Consider the following 16,393-nt stretch of genomic DNA (forward strand, 5'->3'; position numbering starts at 1 on the left):
TGATAATTTCAGCTTTTTTGCAGTGGCTGTCAAGCACTGTGACTAAGTGACCAAAATACTAGGATGGTCACAGAGGTGTACACTTCCTGCTGATCTCAGTTTATTTCTTAGTCTGAAGTATTTAAAAGGTTGCTAATCATAGGTATTAAGTCTTTTCTAGAATGCCAGGTTGTGAAATTGGATGAGAATGTATGGAACAGCATTGGTTGGGCTGTCTAATATGCATGTATATGCACAGCACTGTGTGGGATGACAGCACAGCACAACACTGAGTACTGAGCACTGCTGAGCTGCACTTGTATTTCTGCCCTTTCTCTCTCAGCACTTATTTCCTTCTAGGTGTAATGTGTGGCTGTTGAGCCTTTTACCCACTTGTGTTTGGTTGCTGAGAACATGAAAGCTCAGAGACTTTTACAGAATTTGGCATTTTTTTGAGTAGTCTAAATACTCTGGCTATTGTGTAGTGTTAACCTGCTTGGAGCAGTGACACAAAGAGAAACAGGCTTGTTAAATTTGAATACATAGGTCTGCGGTGTTCTGTGCCCTGTTAAACCTAAGTGTAGCATCTGCTGAGGAAAGCAATTTCCTCTGGTCTTTTAAGGGTGTTTTTCTCCTGTTATGTTTCATTAGTGTCCCTAAACTATGGTTTGAATTTTAAAAACTGGTTTATGATAAAACTGATCTGTGGCTGAAGTTTAAAAGGACCATGGTAGGAGAATAAGGTCTTACTTGAGAAACTTGGAGGCTTGTAGAGTTACACATTTTTAGAGAAACTTTACAAATGATAGTTGTTTGGTCTCCTGATGTGTTTATACTTGGAACAAACACTTGTGGCGTCCAGAAAAAAAATGGCTAGCATTGGAAAATTGTCCTGGAGACCAGTCAGCCTCGAGCATTTGGAAGTTCTTTATGGCAAGGGCAAACTCACTGTGGAGGCGCCCTTCCAACAGATGAGGGCTCAGCTGTTCAGAGCAACAAGACTGTAAATAGAGCTAAAGCATTACATACAAGAAAGGATAAATGTTTCATGAAAATAATATCTTATGAAACAGAAGCATTCAGATAAATTTAGGAAATATAAAAATTCAGCCAAAACCAGGACCTTTGCCCGATGTTATGCGCTGTTGAGAAAACCAAGCTTGAAGCTTTGACAAGAAGTATGTCCGTTTTCTGGGAGTAAGTGGTTAATGACAAGTTATGTATTCTGCTGCCTGTTTCCAGCACCCTGGTAATTTGTTTACATGTTACAGAGGAAGAAGTTGAGGAAAAGAAAATTGTGTTAATTGTCTTGAAGTACAGTACCAACATTGCCTGCCAATCAGAAAACTTGAAAATTTGTTTCCTCTGAAGAGGTCAGCCTGGGCTACAGGAAATGAGAAATGCTGGCTGCAAAACCGTTGCACTGCCATTAAATAATTACTGGGGTTGAATAAAAAGACACAACACATCTGTGGCATGAAGATGAAAGTGACTGGAGCATTTGCTCATCTTCTGCTCAATGAATATATTGTTTCTTAAACATAATCATAGATTTAGGTTAACTGAGAGAATTAAGACCAGACATCTTTACTGGCAGAAAATTTAAAAGGAAGTAGTTAAATTTTTGAGCTAAATTCTTAGCTTAGTGTGCAAACATTGGTGCTTTGTACTATGAATGCAGCTTATAACTTGCACAAGTTATGTCTCAATCATTTTCAAGTGCTTCCCACTCGTTCTGATGTTGAGAAGCTGCACAAGTTGCGAAGCATCTTATTCTGGTTTGGGTGCAAAAAGAACATTATAAGTAGTAGTTCAAAAATGGTGTCACTATATAACAGTTTTGGGAACTTGCTGTACAGTGGGGTCAAGTCACTGAGAGCTTGTGGTTATAATGTATTTCATGATAGAGTTGAAAATAAGTCTTAACAGGTGGAATTTTGAGGTAGACACTCTATATTCTGGAATATATGGAATGCAATGATTGGCTTTGCTTTTGTCAAAAAGCTTACTTTTTACAAGGGGAAGAGATAAGAGGTGAAGAGTGACTTTCAGTCTTTTGTGTTCACTTGGGATATATCTGGTGGTACAGTGTGGTCGTGTTCTTCAAGCAAACTACTGGCTAGTTGGGATAGCCCATTAATGACTCTAGCCCTCAAAATACTGCTGTGCTAGAGCTTGATTTGAAAAGCACTTAAATACTTGTTCAGGCTTCCCACATCCCCTGCACTCTCCCACAGCTGCCAAATGCTAAGTCCTATGCGGTGTACAGGGAGATAGAAATGACCACACAATGCAAAGCTTAAAACTTTCTCCTCATCATGAGACCCTTTCTTTTCATGTTTTTTTCTCTTGCTTCCACAGACCCTTCCTTATTTGGTAGACCACGGAGAATCCGGTCCTGTCCGATGTAATAGGTGCAAAGCTTACATGTGCCCTTTTATGCAATTCATTGAAGGTGGAAGGAGGTTCCAGTGTTGTTTCTGCAGCTGTGTCACTGAGGGTAAGGCTCCTTCTGGAAATCCCTCTCTGGGCTCTACTGGAAAGGTCTTTGAACAAGATGCAGCCAAATAAGTCTTTATCATGTTATGGTCATTTATAATGAATACCATGATTTAGTATGTGTCTAGTCTTGTAAAAAAATATTGGAAGGCATGTTCAGTGTTCAATCCTGAAATTGTGTTCAAAAAGGTGCTTATGCATTGTAGTATTGTAGAAGATTTTTAATATGAGGTATTTGTAGCATAATGCCTAGTGGTATAAAAGGCTATTTTATTTTCTTTTGGTATTTCAAAAGTACGGGGTTTTTTAACAGACTGAAATACAGACCTAGTCAGTAGCATGTGTTAGGATTTTTTTTTTCTCACAAAGCCTTTTTTTTGTCTCCCTAACACTCCTTAGAGATGACATTGCAGTTAAATCTGCTACAGCTTCATAAGAGTGTTCAGTACAGGCCAGTTAATATTAGTTGCACTTCTAAATTAGTACAGAATATGCTTCCTTTTAAGCAGAAGTCACAATGAGCTGCTCATAGCATGACATTTGTAGATTTGTTTTGAAGGCACAGTGCAAAGTAAGGTACGACAAACCTTACGATGATGTTTTCAGTGTTCCATTTGGTAGCACTGATGGCTTTTAATGGACTGTTCTTACTGCCTCAGTTATGCTGTACAACTGTTTGTACTAACCAAAACGGGGATTAGAAATGGCCAACTTTAGAAAAACAATTTTGTCTGGTGATTTTCTGCCTGCATGCATTCCCTGTCCTGCTCACTCAGCAGTTGTATGAAGGGCTGTACCTGTAACTGAGCAGGGGCAGAAAAGGGAGGGATGCTGAGAGACTGCTGATGAAAAGCAATACTGTGAAAACACAATGTAGTTTTACCTAAAACAATTGTTGTTCTCTCTGCAAATACCATCAATACCAAGGCATTTAGCTTGTATGGGATGTGTACTTGGAGAAAAGAGTGATAAAAGCTTATATATAGTCTTAATGATATCACTTTGTTTTCTTTTGAACTTTTGAAACTTGGAATGCTTAGAATAGTTTAAATATGGCAAATAATGTCATTCCAGGTAATCTCATTTTAATCTGGGGCTGTATAGATAGCTATAAATTTTGTCACCTGAGCAGTTCTGCAGGAGGGAGTGTCTGTAAAGGTAGTTCTTGGGACACAAGGGAAATACTTTGTTTCTGCAGCTGACTTTTGTGGGCAAAAATTTAGCTTCACTCCCAGTTTATTTTCTGATACCTTGTACCAGCACAAAAAGTACTGGGTTCTGGGGATGTGGTTGCACTTCTGTTCCTCCTGCTTAATCCACTGTAAGTACTCTGTCTATTCTGATAATAACATTATGGGAGTTTCTGCACATGAGAGTGCCTGGAGGCTTCTCTCTTGTGCAGCACAGGAAGGGAAGGAAAAGCTAACTTATATAGCAAAATAAGGAGTTCAGTATTTTAGTAAGCCTGACTTGAGTCAATAATGCTGTAGCCTGTAGTTTGTCTCAAACTCTCTTTTAAGTAATTTGTTACTACTTATATGGGATGGTTGTATTTTCCTTTGGACCAGATCCTTCAGAATAATCCTTAAAGTGTGTTGTAGTGATGTTTCTGATATGAAATGTAAAATGAAATGGAAAGGAGATTCAAGAAATGTATAACAGTAACTATACTGTGTGCTGTCTGGTGCATGAGACAGACTGGAATAAGTTTGCATTGTTTATTGCTTTAATGATATTCTTAAATTGCATTAATATTTTTAGTACTTCTGTGCTAGCCCAAAGTGCTAGTTTACTTTTCTGGAGTTTTGTTTGAAACAGCTGTTGTCATGTTGGCTCTCTAGTTACAGTGTTTATTATGGGCATACCACTGAGCTTAATGATTTTTCCTTTCCCAGTTCCACCTCACTACTTCCAACATTTGGATCATACTGGAAAGCGAGTAGATTTCTATGACCGACCTGAGTTATCACTGGGGTCATACGAGTTTCTAGCAACAGTTGACTATTGCAAGGTAGAGTAGTATGTTTTTATTGCTGTATTTATTTTGCTTTTAAGTAAAAAGACTATTTTCTTGGAAGTAAGAAAGACATTAATTGTCTGGGGCTGATTTCTAGCTGGCAGAGATAATTAACAGCATTAATCCAGCCCACTTTATTGTGTAAAATAACATGTTTGTTTGCTTACTTACAAAACCAGTGGAGGTCCTGATCACACATGACATAATATAATTTAATAGCTGTCTCTGTATTTTTTTTTTCTGGAGCTATATAAGCAGCTATAGCTGCACTTACCTTAGGAAGGGATTCTTGTGAAGTAGTCCTTGGCAGAAAAGGGGATTGTAGGAGAGGTTCAATGCAAGTACAATAGTAACTATGTGATGTGCCCCCTGTTCCCCAAGGCAGACCTCACCTATTGAACTTCAATTTCAAATACAGCCAGAGTGACTAGAAGCACAAGAATAGTGTGGAAATGTATATTTCATAACTGGTTTGCTTTTAAATTAAAGATTTAAATATTAATTAACTTCTAAGAAATCTTCCCTATCTACTTTTCCAATCTAGCTTAGTCATGTAAATGGATTATTTAGTTATAACTGTTCTTCTCTGATCAATGGTAAAGTCAGTCTAGGGCATTTAATACCAGTCCATTTCAAACATAATATGGTACCATGTCTGTTAGTTGGAAAAGGATAGAAGAGAGAGCTTAAGAAACAGCTGCTGCTCATGGCTACAGAGGTACATGAAAGCAACTAAGTTTTGACTGGCATTGATTTGTCTGTGTTAGGAAGCTGTTACGTGAGCTGCATTACATGGCAATAGTGTCATTTCTTCCCTCTCTTTCACAGAATAACAAGTTTCCTAGTCCACCTGCTTTCATCTTTATGATTGATGTGTCTTACAATGCTGTGAAGAGTGGCTTAGTGAGGCTAATATGTGAAGAATTAAAGTCGCTCCTAGATTATCTGCCTAGGTAGGTATATTGTGAACTACTGTAGTCAGTGAAAATGGGGGATGCTGTTACTTTTTCTCTTTAAAAATGCTAGAAGTTTAAAAATTACTTGAGAATCCTGTCAAGCTTTTCTTCAGAAAAAGGCCAAGCAGAACCTCTTTCTTGATACCCTTCTAGGTGAAAATAAATTCTACTTCCTTTCATTTTGCCCTTAATGTGTTGGTTATATGTAATGGCTTATCCCTCTTCTGGGATGTGAAGGCAAGAATATCTCTTACAGGGAAGGGAACATGGAGGAATCAGCCATTCGAGTAGGCTTTGTCACCTACAACAAAGTTCTACACTTCTATAATGTGAAGAGCTCACTGGCACAGCCGCAAATGATGGTGGTCTCAGATGTGGCAGATATGTTTGTGCCACTCCTTGATGGTTTTCTGGTGAATGTGAATGAGTCCAGGACAGTTATTGCCAGGTAATAAAAATTGATTTACAATGAGTGTAGTAAAATACTTGTTTGGTAGATTCAAATGTTATGTGCTGAATTGTCATGTCAAGTCACTCCATGTATTTTAATTTACTATACTCTTTGAGACTAAGCTGGCACAGTAGGATGGGGAAATTGAAGGGCTAAGGAATTATTTGGCTCATAGTCCAGCTTGGCAGAAAGTGTATATAAGGGGAATTAGTGCAGAAGGGCATTTCTGGGGAGAAAAAAAGGAAAAACAAACAAAATTGAAACCAAAAAAAAAAACCCACCTAAAATAAAGCCACAGCAAAACACAACTAGGATGATGCAGAGTGAAAGCTGTAAGAATACTGAATCACTATCTTTCAGTCAGCTGCTTAAATAACTGCAAACTGAGACAACAGGGGTGTCCATTTTGGTTCTGTAGAGAAAACAGAGTAAGTGGGATAGAGAAGATAAAATCTGAAAGGAAAGAAAGAAGTAAGCAAAGTTTTGGCAAACTGTTTACTGTGGTACTTGAACTATAGTTAATCTATGTTGTGTTGCTAATTACATTTTGGGAAATAGACCCGGAATTGCATGTTTTTAGAGAAAATTTCTAGCCTGCTTTTTAATGCATTAAACAAGCCTAAATACAAAACTGTGGGTTAAACCTATTAACCTTTGAGTAGTACACAAAATGCTTGGCAAACAGAGGCCAAATGTCACTAGTATTTCCTAAGAATTTACTTACCTATGTATATTGGAATACATTAAAAGATAAGAAATACAGAAGATCTGTGGAATAGGCATCAGTTGAGGCTATACAGAAGGCGCTGAGGATATAGATGAGAGAAGCCAATGGAGAACAATACAGCATTTTTTTCACAGATGAAATGCCAAATACTACAAAAGTTATGCAAATTTACAGACCTATTAGGGACTTCTGTTTAAACCACCTTAATCCTATAAATCATCAACTACAACTGTGTGGCTTTTCTTATTAAATGGGGTCTTGAATTGCTCTTTTTTTTCATGTCCTTTGCTAGTTTGCTGGATCAGATTCCAGAAATGTTTGCAGACACAAGAGAAACAGAAACTGTTTTTGCACCTGTGATTCAAGCAGGTCTGGAGGCGCTGAAGGTTAGTAAATGCATTTTTATGACAAATTGTTTTCAGCCAGGTCCTCTGAAGTTCATATTCTGCTAACATACACTAATAAGACAATTCTAAAGATTTTGTAAGCTCCTTGTAGTAGATGCACTACATGTAGGGAGTACTTGCCTCATTCTTGAAGTGCATGAACCTTCTGTTTTGTGCAGCTATCCATATGTTCTTTACCCAATTCTTTTTTAAATATTTTTTTTCAAAGTGCAAGAACATGGCTTACTCTCAGTTGTCTGTCTGGGTTTTGCTTTAAACAGTCTACAGAACCTGCAGGGAAAAAAAAGACCCTCCAGCATTAAAAAACAGGTGCTGAAGTCTGTTAAGTCTCATGGAGGTGTTCTGTAGTTTGGTGTCTTTTTAATCCTGTAGTCTGGTAGAATCTTAAATAAAAGGAGAGAAGTTTGAAGTTGCATCTCAGTCTCCTTGTAGTGAAGAGCCCAAAATGTCAAGGTGTAGCCTCACCAGTGCTGAGTGCAGGGGGAATGATCCTTAAAAGTCTCAAACTCAGTTTTTGTTACAATTGTTCAATCAAGAAATAGTAAAAATTGCTAATTGACTTTTTACATACTGGATGTGTCAGAGAAGAAACCTATTAAACATTAGCTAATGTTGCGATAGGGTGTTGATTTAAAATTACTGATCTGTCGAAGCTCAGATTACAAAGTTCTGTCATTTCTGTGACTTTGTTCCACAAATTCAGTAACTGTAAATCAGGGAAGAAGACAATGCAACACATTTGCACAACACCTTTTGTATCTGGGTCCTGCTTTTCTGTCTCCTTGGAGAAAGTCCTTTTCTCCCTGCTATGGAATTAGCACAAATGCAGTAAAGCTCAAACTTGCTCTTCTGTAACTGGCCAGTAATTTGTGCTCCTTCTGTTGGACACTAGTCACATAACCAAGTGATAGTGAGCCTGTGTGTCTGGTAGAATGACCCTGACATTAAAAGAGTGATGAGGTTGCTTGAATGTTTGTTCTTGAATCACAGCTTCCCTTACAGTTTTTGTAAATGTTTCTAATCTCTGTTATTGCACTCACTTTCCTGCAGGCAGCTGAGTGTGCTGGCAAGCTCTTCATTTTCCACACCTCTCTGCCCATTGCAGAGGCTCCAGGAAAGTTAAAGAACAGGGATGATAGGAAACTGATCAACACAGATAAGGAGAAGGTAATAATGGTTTGCATAATTCTTACATAAGGGTGTATATTATGCTTTTTATTAAATAAAATAACTGAAACAGCATTTTAAAAATTACAAGGATAGCACATACTGTAACTGTCCCAGCTAATATCTTTTAACATTCCACTTTTATCTTCTGTTCCCAAGCAGGGCTATGGAGACTTCACATCATAAGGACAGCTCTAGTCTGAGAACAAGAAGAGTTAGCTCTAGATTATTATACAGGGTAAAATACCAAATCTGGGTTAAAGTAAATGTGCTGAATTTACAATTAAAGCAAAATGTGTAGTACTTTTCATAATATTTAATAGTTCTTCAAAGGTAGAGTCAGGGAGAACTTACATGATTCTATTTGAAGAAAGACTTGAAGAAAGATTTCCTGAAGAAAGACTTAGTATAAGAGTATTGATTGGGACTATAAACTGGATCTCACTTTGCTTTTCCTGGATGAATTTCTGATGTCATCTCTGATTTCCTTTCTTAGACTTTGTTTCAACCACAGACGAGCTTTTACAACAACTTGGCCAAGGACTGTGTGGCCCAGGGCTGCTGTGTGGATCTATTCCTGTTTCCAAACCAGTATTTGGATGTGGCCACGCTGGGTGTGGTACCTTACCAGACAGGAGGCTCCATTTATAAGTATGCATATTTCCAGGTAGGAGTGACATTGACTCAGCCTGCTGTCTGATCCAAGTAGGAATTACTGTTTAGCTGAGAGTTCTTTTTTTCATAGTGGAAACCATAGTGAAGAAATACTTCTTTGGAAGTAAATGGCTACTCAAATTTCAAGATAATCAGCAAAATTATTTGGTAGCTTTGTCTCTTCATACAAACATCTGTTAATAACAAAACCCAACAGGAAGAGCTAGGCTGTTACCTCTTAGCACAATATTTTATTAGCAGGCCACTGAGCCTGATATCACGGCTGCCTTTTAAAGTAAGACCACAGGAGATAGTATCTGGTTTTAAATTACTTTATGGTTTATGAAGCCAGTTTGATTTATGAAAATGTGAAACTTCAATTACTGCTTGCCTTCTAGCTGGACACAGACCAGTACAGATTCCTGAATGACTTGAGAAGGGATGTCCAGAAAGAAGTGGGATTTGATGCTGTAATGAGAGTGCGCACAAGCACAGGTGGGTGTTAGCATGGAGGAATCTTAATAAATTGACTGCTTCAAGCATGTCTCATGGGAAGAAAGAAATCTTCCTGCAATTTAAAACACATGGTGACTAGGCTATCCCAAAAGCTCTGCTAAAGCTTTGAAATTCTAAGACTTCTGTTGAGACTGCAAAGATCCCTGCTGAAATCTGTCAGAGTAACTTGGTGTCAGGGTCAAAAGGCTGACTGTCTTCATATTCTGTTGAAAACAGTGGTTCATGTTGGGTTTTTCCCTCTTTAGGTATTAGAGCAACAGACTTTTTTGGAGCTTTCTATATGAGCAACACAACTGATGTAGAGATGGCAGGTCTGGACTGTGATAAAACAATCACAGTGGAATTCAAGCATGATGATAAATTGAGTGAAGATAGTGGTGCACTGCTTCAGGTGAGGGGGAAGGCTTTGTAGAAGAAGTGAGTTGGTAATTGAACTGAACTATTGGACACTTCTTCAAGGAATTGTTTGTTCTTTCTTTCTGCATCTTACCATACCCTTCCAGCATACTTCTTCTGAGGGTGACCTAGACTACTTCACACTACAGTCCTGTTTTCTAAGACCAGGTCCCTTAATACAGCTGCTAAAATTGCTTCTTGTTTACCTTTCATTGACCATGCTTCTTAGCATGTACTTTTAGCTTATTGTCCGAGTCTTTTACATAGTTACCTTATTTGTTTTTGCATCTGAGTCCTACCTTATAATAAAGTATATTCTAACCCTGCCCTTCTTGTTGTAGCAGGACCTCATTTCTCTGTCTCCTGGCATTTTTGTCTCCTGCAGTGTGCTCTGCTGTATACAAGTTGTGCAGGACAGCGACGACTCCGCATTCACAATCTCTCCTTAAACTGCTGCACGCAGCTTGCTGACCTCTATCGGAATTGTGAGACTGACACCCTCATCAACTACTTGGCTAAGTATGGTAAGGGTAAATATGGAAACAAGAATTGCAGCCTTTAACTACTAAAATGCCTGTTTTGTCACCCAATGACACCTGTTTATTCTTCCTGCTTCAAATGTCAGGTGGCAGTTCTGACACTTCAGTCAGTTACAGGAAAGAGCATAAAGCTGTGATGATTGTATTGCTGCTTAGGACAAGAGGTACAGATGGAGGGTGTAGGCTTATTCTTCATACAAATTCTTTTCTAAATGTTTTTAATAACAGTTTGTATTGCCAGCTGTCTGAATTCATCCTTGTATATATTTTTGGGCTGTTCTAGTTCATTCCTTAACTACTGAAGAATTTTGCTTTCATAATAGGAAATGGTGGCCTTTGTTCATAGATGTGAGTTAAATGTCATACACTTATGCACTGTACCCTATTTACCCTTTCTAGCTTGCAGTAAAAGCCTAGAAATCCAACAGAGATTGAGAGTTGTGTATGTTTATTGCCATTAAAATGAAGGAAACAGTCCATTTTCAGACCATTAATGGAAGATGGCCAGTCTATAAAAGGAATTTTTATAGAACCCCATACTTTGAGTTACAATAAGTACATTTTAAGTACGTAGGAGATAGAGAGTTCAAAATTATGTAATAAAAGGGAGTAAATAAGCTTCTTCAGGTTTTCAATATGAATATATTGTCATTTTCCTACAAATTTGAAGCGGGAAGAATAAAGGCTTCCATAAACAATTGTTGTTTAGATTTCCTTTGTGGAAGTAATGTTGGGGTTTAGCTGTTCTTGAGCAATCAACTTGACAGCAGTCCATCTCTTTCTTCTCTCTGGGCAGCATATCGTGGAGTCCTGAGTAGTCCAGTGAAGACTGTACGAGATGCACTGATCAACCAGTGTGCCCAGATCCTCGCCTGCTATCGAAAGAATTGTGCCAGTCCCTCTTCTGCTGGCCAGGTAAACTCCAGTGCTTTCACTTGAATCCCAGGCTTGGAAATTAAAAAGTGATGACAGCTTCTTATTTAGCCTGCTCAAAAAAAAGCCAATTCCTTTCCTTAGCAGAAATTTGCAAAGAGGAGATTCAGGAAAGTAAATACACTACTACAAGTAAAACTGTAGTTGAAAGTGGCTTCTTGGACATCTGTCTGGAGCCCAGGGAGCACTGCCTGCTTCAGGGAAAGGTTTTATGTTTCTTTTGCAGTCCATGATACAAGTAGACTATCGGCTTTCACTCCTCATGGCTGTACCACACTTTGTCGGTTCATGCAAGCCTTGTTTTGTCAAACAAAAGCTTATTTAGCAAGACAGCTGACCAGCTTCTGTCTGCTTGTGACTTCTAGCTCATCCTCCCCGAATGCATGAAGCTGCTTCCTGTGTACTTGAACTGTGTGTTGAAGAGTGACGTACTTCAGCCCGGCCCAGAGGTCACAACAGATGACCGTGCCTACATCCGTCAGTTAGTGACGTCCATGGACGTGGCCGAAACAAACGTTTTCTTTTACCCCAGGCTTTTGCCCCTGGTGAGTAATTCAAGATCTGCTTAGCCCTTGAGGCTTGCTGTTGTCTCACTCCCTCATCTTAAGGACTGGCATTTATATTTTAGGGAAAGTGATTTGAGAAGTGTTTGGGGATCTGCCATCTCTTGGGATATTTCACTTAATTTTGCTCAGCATTACTGCACCTTGTGAATTTCTTGGGGGACACTTTTTTCCTGAGCTGTAAGCATATGACTAGTGACAAAGAAGACACTTTTGACCCTTTCATAGTCTTTTTTGAAAGTCCTAAAGCTTACAACTTTTTGTAGTAATTTTCAGTATTGCAAGATAACTCCACGTACTGTTCTGACTTTTCATTACCATAGTTGCTCGAATAAAAACAAATTACATTCCTACTCCAGGAGGTGATATTTGAGCTTGAGTCTTTTCACAGAAGCCTTGTGTTCTCTTTTACTGACCAAGAGTCTCTGAACTGCTTCTGTGTCACTTCGATTAAGAAAACTAAGGAAAATTCTACTCAGTCACAATTATTGCAGTCTTGAGAGTCCTAGAAATGAGAAAATCATTGGGGTCTTCATGGCAGAAATTTTCAGGACTTCATAAGATGTTCTTGTTTTATAACTTTTATTTTACTTTCATTTTTATTTCCCTGTAAAACAGACCAAAGCAGATGTTGACAGTGATTCCTTGCCAGCAGCCATTCGGAACTCCGAGGAGCGTCTCTCCAAGGGCGACATCTACCTGCTGGAGAACGGGCTGAACATCTTTGTATGGGTGGGAGTCAATGTGCAGCAAGGCCTGATCCAGAACCTCTTTGGAGTGTCATCCTTCAGTCAAATTAGCAATGCCTTGGTGAGCTGGATGGCAGTGTGGGAGCTAGAGTCTGTGATAGTCACCCAAAACTTAAAACAATGAGAAAGCCAGTAGAAAAAATAGCATTTCATTTTTCATAATAGAAATGAGAGAAGCACAGATGTGTGAAACCAGCGGAAATGCTGATAGTCTGGACATGCCAAGCATGCTTTTGCCTAGGTTTATGTGACAAGTCATATAACTGAAGAGAATAGTTGATATCTAAATGGAATAAATAATTGACCTCTAATTCTGATTTCATGTTATATTCTCTTTTAAGTAGTTGAAGTCAAAGAGATTGTATGCTAATGGGGGTAGATATTTCTCTACCCTTTTAGACTGCCAAAACTCCTGACTTTTGTTTAACATTGCTCTGTTCCCCAAAACTAATGGGGATTGGATATCTTTCATTCCAGAGTACCCTGCCAGTCTTGGAAAACCCCTTTTCAAAGAAAGTGCGATCTATTGTTGATATGCTTCAAGGGCAGAGATCCCGCTACATGAAGGTAAAAATGTCCCTCATTTACACCTTTAAATCCCCTTCCCTCTTAGTAGAGTCAATGCCTGGTAATGCTGCAGTCCTGAACTTACTCTTCCCAATCTCAAAAATGTTATTCAAAGTTTTCAAGAATCTGAAAACAAATTTCACTAGTTTTGGAGTTTTGTGCTTACCATAGTTCTAAAACTTCCTTTTTTCAGACCTATTACAATACGCTACTATAGGAACTACATATATGGTATTTTCCTTCTGTTTAGAAAGGATTGAGGCTTAACCCAGCTGAGTTACAGAAGTCAAAGTGCATAAGCCTTATATGCTGTGATTCTGGCTGGCTATCTTTGGAGTTTTGAGCATTTAGCTTTTTGCTCTATTTTCCCCATGAAGATTAATTGTAATAGCTACTTACTGTTGGTTTTGTTCTTGTTTTATTTGGTTTCTTGCAGTTGATAATTGTGAAGCAAGAAGATAAGCTGGAAATGCTGTTCAAACACTTTCTAGTGGAGGACAAGAGCCTGAGTGGGGGGGCTTCATATGTGGACTTCCTGTGTCACATGCACAAGGAGATTCGACAGCTACTGAGCTAGAGGAGTGAGTGGTGCTAGAACTCAGCAGTGACATTTCAGTCTCCACTAATGACCTGATCAGAAGGTCCAGCGCCCTCAAAAAGGACAACATAGAAATCTGTACAATTCCATAATTTTTAATACACATTGCATTAGCAGAAATCCTTTCAACCTTTCCCAATCCCATATGAGAGATGAAATATTTTCCTGGTGAGGGCTAAAAAAAAAAAAAGGCCTTTGATACCAGGTCTTTTATTTGCATCTAAATTGTTTCCTGTGCTTGGCAGGAGTTCACCCCCCACCCCACCCCATGCTCGTTAATCCTGTTGTAATGAATGTAGGGGTTTTTTCAGTTCACTGTACATGATTCAACTTTGGGTGAAAAAGCGATAACTCTTCAAAACTCTTCTGGTAGCTGCTGTGCATTTGGGTGGGTGTGTGTGCATGCTCCAAGTGTGAAGAGGATGCACAGGTGGGGAGGGCAAGAGGTAGGTCAGGTGATGGGAGCTGGAGCAGCCAAACATTTTGTATCTCCTTTAAAGAGGGAAACATGATCTGTCAGAGCACAGATGTATCATGTGGCTGTCCAAACCAGAAAGCCATGAAACATGAAATGAGTAGTAAGCCAGGAGGCAGCAGGGCAAACTTCTCTCTACAATCTTCCCAGTACTATAAGTTGCTGTGCAGAACTGTAATGGAGTAATCAATAGTTAAGTGAGCAAAATCAACAGCTTCTGAAGAGTGTAGGGGTAGAGACGGTACTTCCTGTTGACATGTGTGGTGACTCCTTTCCTTCTCATTGCACGGCTCTGTATTGTCCTACTCAATCCATGTTCCATGACCTCTCCTGCAGAGTTTACCTGTCTGTCAGATGGTGGTGGGAACAAAAGCTTCTTAACCTTAGGCAGAAAATACTTTTAACAAGGTGACGAGTGACTGTGTAAGAACTGAATGATAAGGAAGTGGCCATTTTCAACCATATTTCTGTGAATCATAGCCAACAAGCAGGAGTTTGATTTATACTGACATGAATTTGAGATTGCTTTGTACCCTGGAACACATGGAAGGGGATACAAAACCTTAAGATTTAGACTGTACTGTAAAAGGTATTGCAAGTACCTGATTTTGGCTATTGACAGCACCTGGGCCATAGCAAAGAGTTGCATTACTGGATGTTTATACCCTCCACATTCTGTCTACTGATCAGCTTGCACAAAACTTTTATAAGCCTGTTTGTTAAACTAAAATACCTCAGACAGATTAATCCATCCACTTTGGCTGCTCTGCTGCTCCATTTTGCAACGGTGGATGAGAAGACTCCTGTGAAGAGGGAGCTAGTGTAATCAAATTCAGAATTCTAAGGGCTTTGTTTATTCACTTTTGAAAGGGGGCTTGTATATTTTAACTTGAACACTTAATAGGTGTTCTTCCAGTACCCAGGAGTTTAAGCTACCAGTAGCACTAAAAGTGAAAGGAAGAATGTGGATGGATTAGAGAACATGTTATCTGGGCTTGATATTTCATAGGAAAGTCCTTGTTAAGATCAGAAAAATATCTGGCTGTGGTTTTAGTTCCATGTCCTGTAGCATGTATATAAATCCATTTTTCTTCTAATGCTGCTAGTTTGTCTTCCCTCCCATCACTACACAGAAAGGGGAACATGAAAATTGTAATGTAGAAACTCTTTCAAGATGTAGTTGACAGAACTTTCAGCAGTTTTGTATGAATGTGGCTGACTTTTTACTCCATGTACTGCCTCCAACCAAAAAAATCTAGAGGATTTTTAATCAGAGGGAGGAAAGAAGAATTTCCGAGGAATATAATGCACAGCAACCACAGACTTCCACAAATACTAATTTCTAGTATTAATATTGGGGGGTGCGGGGGTGGAAATGAAATCATGAATGAACCTTTCATTTTCTTCACTTGTTTTTCCAATGCATCTTTTAATTTGTAAAGAAATAAAAATATTATAAGATGTATTTTATGTCATTGTTAGTAAATAAACACTGCTTATTTTTCCAAACCCTGTATTTTGCGGGAGGGGGGGAAATGGGAAGGGCTGAAGTCTAGCTCATTGATCCTTTACAGTCCAATCTTCTACTAACCAAGTTCAGTCTTTCTTTTTCTGTCATTGTTGTTATTCGCACTGAATGATAAGAAATTCAACAAAAGTCAACAGACAAAAGGTACTGTTTAATCTCAGTGTTACTTTATTTAGGTGATTGGGTTTTGACTTTCTACCCTGTCTGAACTTCCATTTCATAAAGAAATTCCCTTTTGTGCTTGAGTCATTGACTGGGTGGGGGGTTTTTTGATCTACTTATATAAATATTGCCCTTACCTTGTGACAATGTCAAGTTATTACTTCAGCAGTCTTAAAAGAGCTCATATTTCAGAGTTAAGGGTACCTGAGTGAATTGGTTGGGGGGTGGTTTTTGGCTGGGTTTTTTGTGGGATTTTTTTTTTTTTGTGGGGTTTGGTTTTGGTGGGATTTTTTTGGGGTGGAGGGGTTGGGTTGTGGGTTTTTTTTGCTGGGAGTGTTGCTAATTGCAAAAATAAAGTTCAGAGTGAACTGGCAGTGTTATCTTGATTGTACCCATGAATATTCCTGTTGTACAGTTTGCTGATAGACTTATAACAAATTGTATGAAAGCACAAGACAATCATTGCTAAATATCCAATAATACTAAATTTGCTGTCGAGTATTTTTGAGC

General features: G+C 38.7%; 1 protein-coding gene across 5 annotated transcripts in view; it reads left to right on the forward strand.

Moving 5' to 3' along the window:
- Positions 1 to 16,384, forward strand: part of SEC24C (SEC24 homolog C, COPII coat complex component) — a 38,334-nt gene extending 21,950 nt beyond the window's left edge. For all 5 annotated transcript variants that reach the window (XM_053949002.1, XM_053949004.1, XM_053949006.1 and 2 more), the window contains 15 exons: positions 2,341 to 2,479; positions 4,374 to 4,489; positions 5,324 to 5,448; positions 5,708 to 5,899; positions 6,922 to 7,015; positions 8,087 to 8,203; positions 8,700 to 8,870; positions 9,256 to 9,352; positions 9,619 to 9,764; positions 10,155 to 10,293; positions 11,105 to 11,223; positions 11,607 to 11,786; positions 12,423 to 12,614; positions 13,031 to 13,120; positions 13,557 to 16,384. In XM_053949002.1, the coding sequence (XP_053804977.1) occupies positions 2,341 to 2,479; positions 4,374 to 4,489; positions 5,324 to 5,448; positions 5,708 to 5,899; positions 6,922 to 7,015; positions 8,087 to 8,203; positions 8,700 to 8,870; positions 9,256 to 9,352; positions 9,619 to 9,764; positions 10,155 to 10,293; positions 11,105 to 11,223; positions 11,607 to 11,786; positions 12,423 to 12,614; positions 13,031 to 13,120; positions 13,557 to 13,697 (2,058 nt within the window). In that variant the 3' untranslated portion in view covers positions 13,698 to 16,384. The remainder of the gene's footprint in view (positions 1 to 2,340; positions 2,480 to 4,373; positions 4,490 to 5,323; positions 5,449 to 5,707; positions 5,900 to 6,921; positions 7,016 to 8,086; positions 8,204 to 8,699; positions 8,871 to 9,255; positions 9,353 to 9,618; positions 9,765 to 10,154; positions 10,294 to 11,104; positions 11,224 to 11,606; positions 11,787 to 12,422; positions 12,615 to 13,030; positions 13,121 to 13,556) is intronic.
- The last annotated feature ends 9 nt before the right edge of the window (positions 16,385 to 16,393 follow it).

Source organism: Vidua chalybeata, chromosome 8, assembly GCF_026979565.1.
Source record: "Vidua chalybeata isolate OUT-0048 chromosome 8, bVidCha1 merged haplotype, whole genome shotgun sequence".
NCBI lineage: Eukaryota > Metazoa > Chordata > Aves > Passeriformes > Viduidae > Vidua > Vidua chalybeata.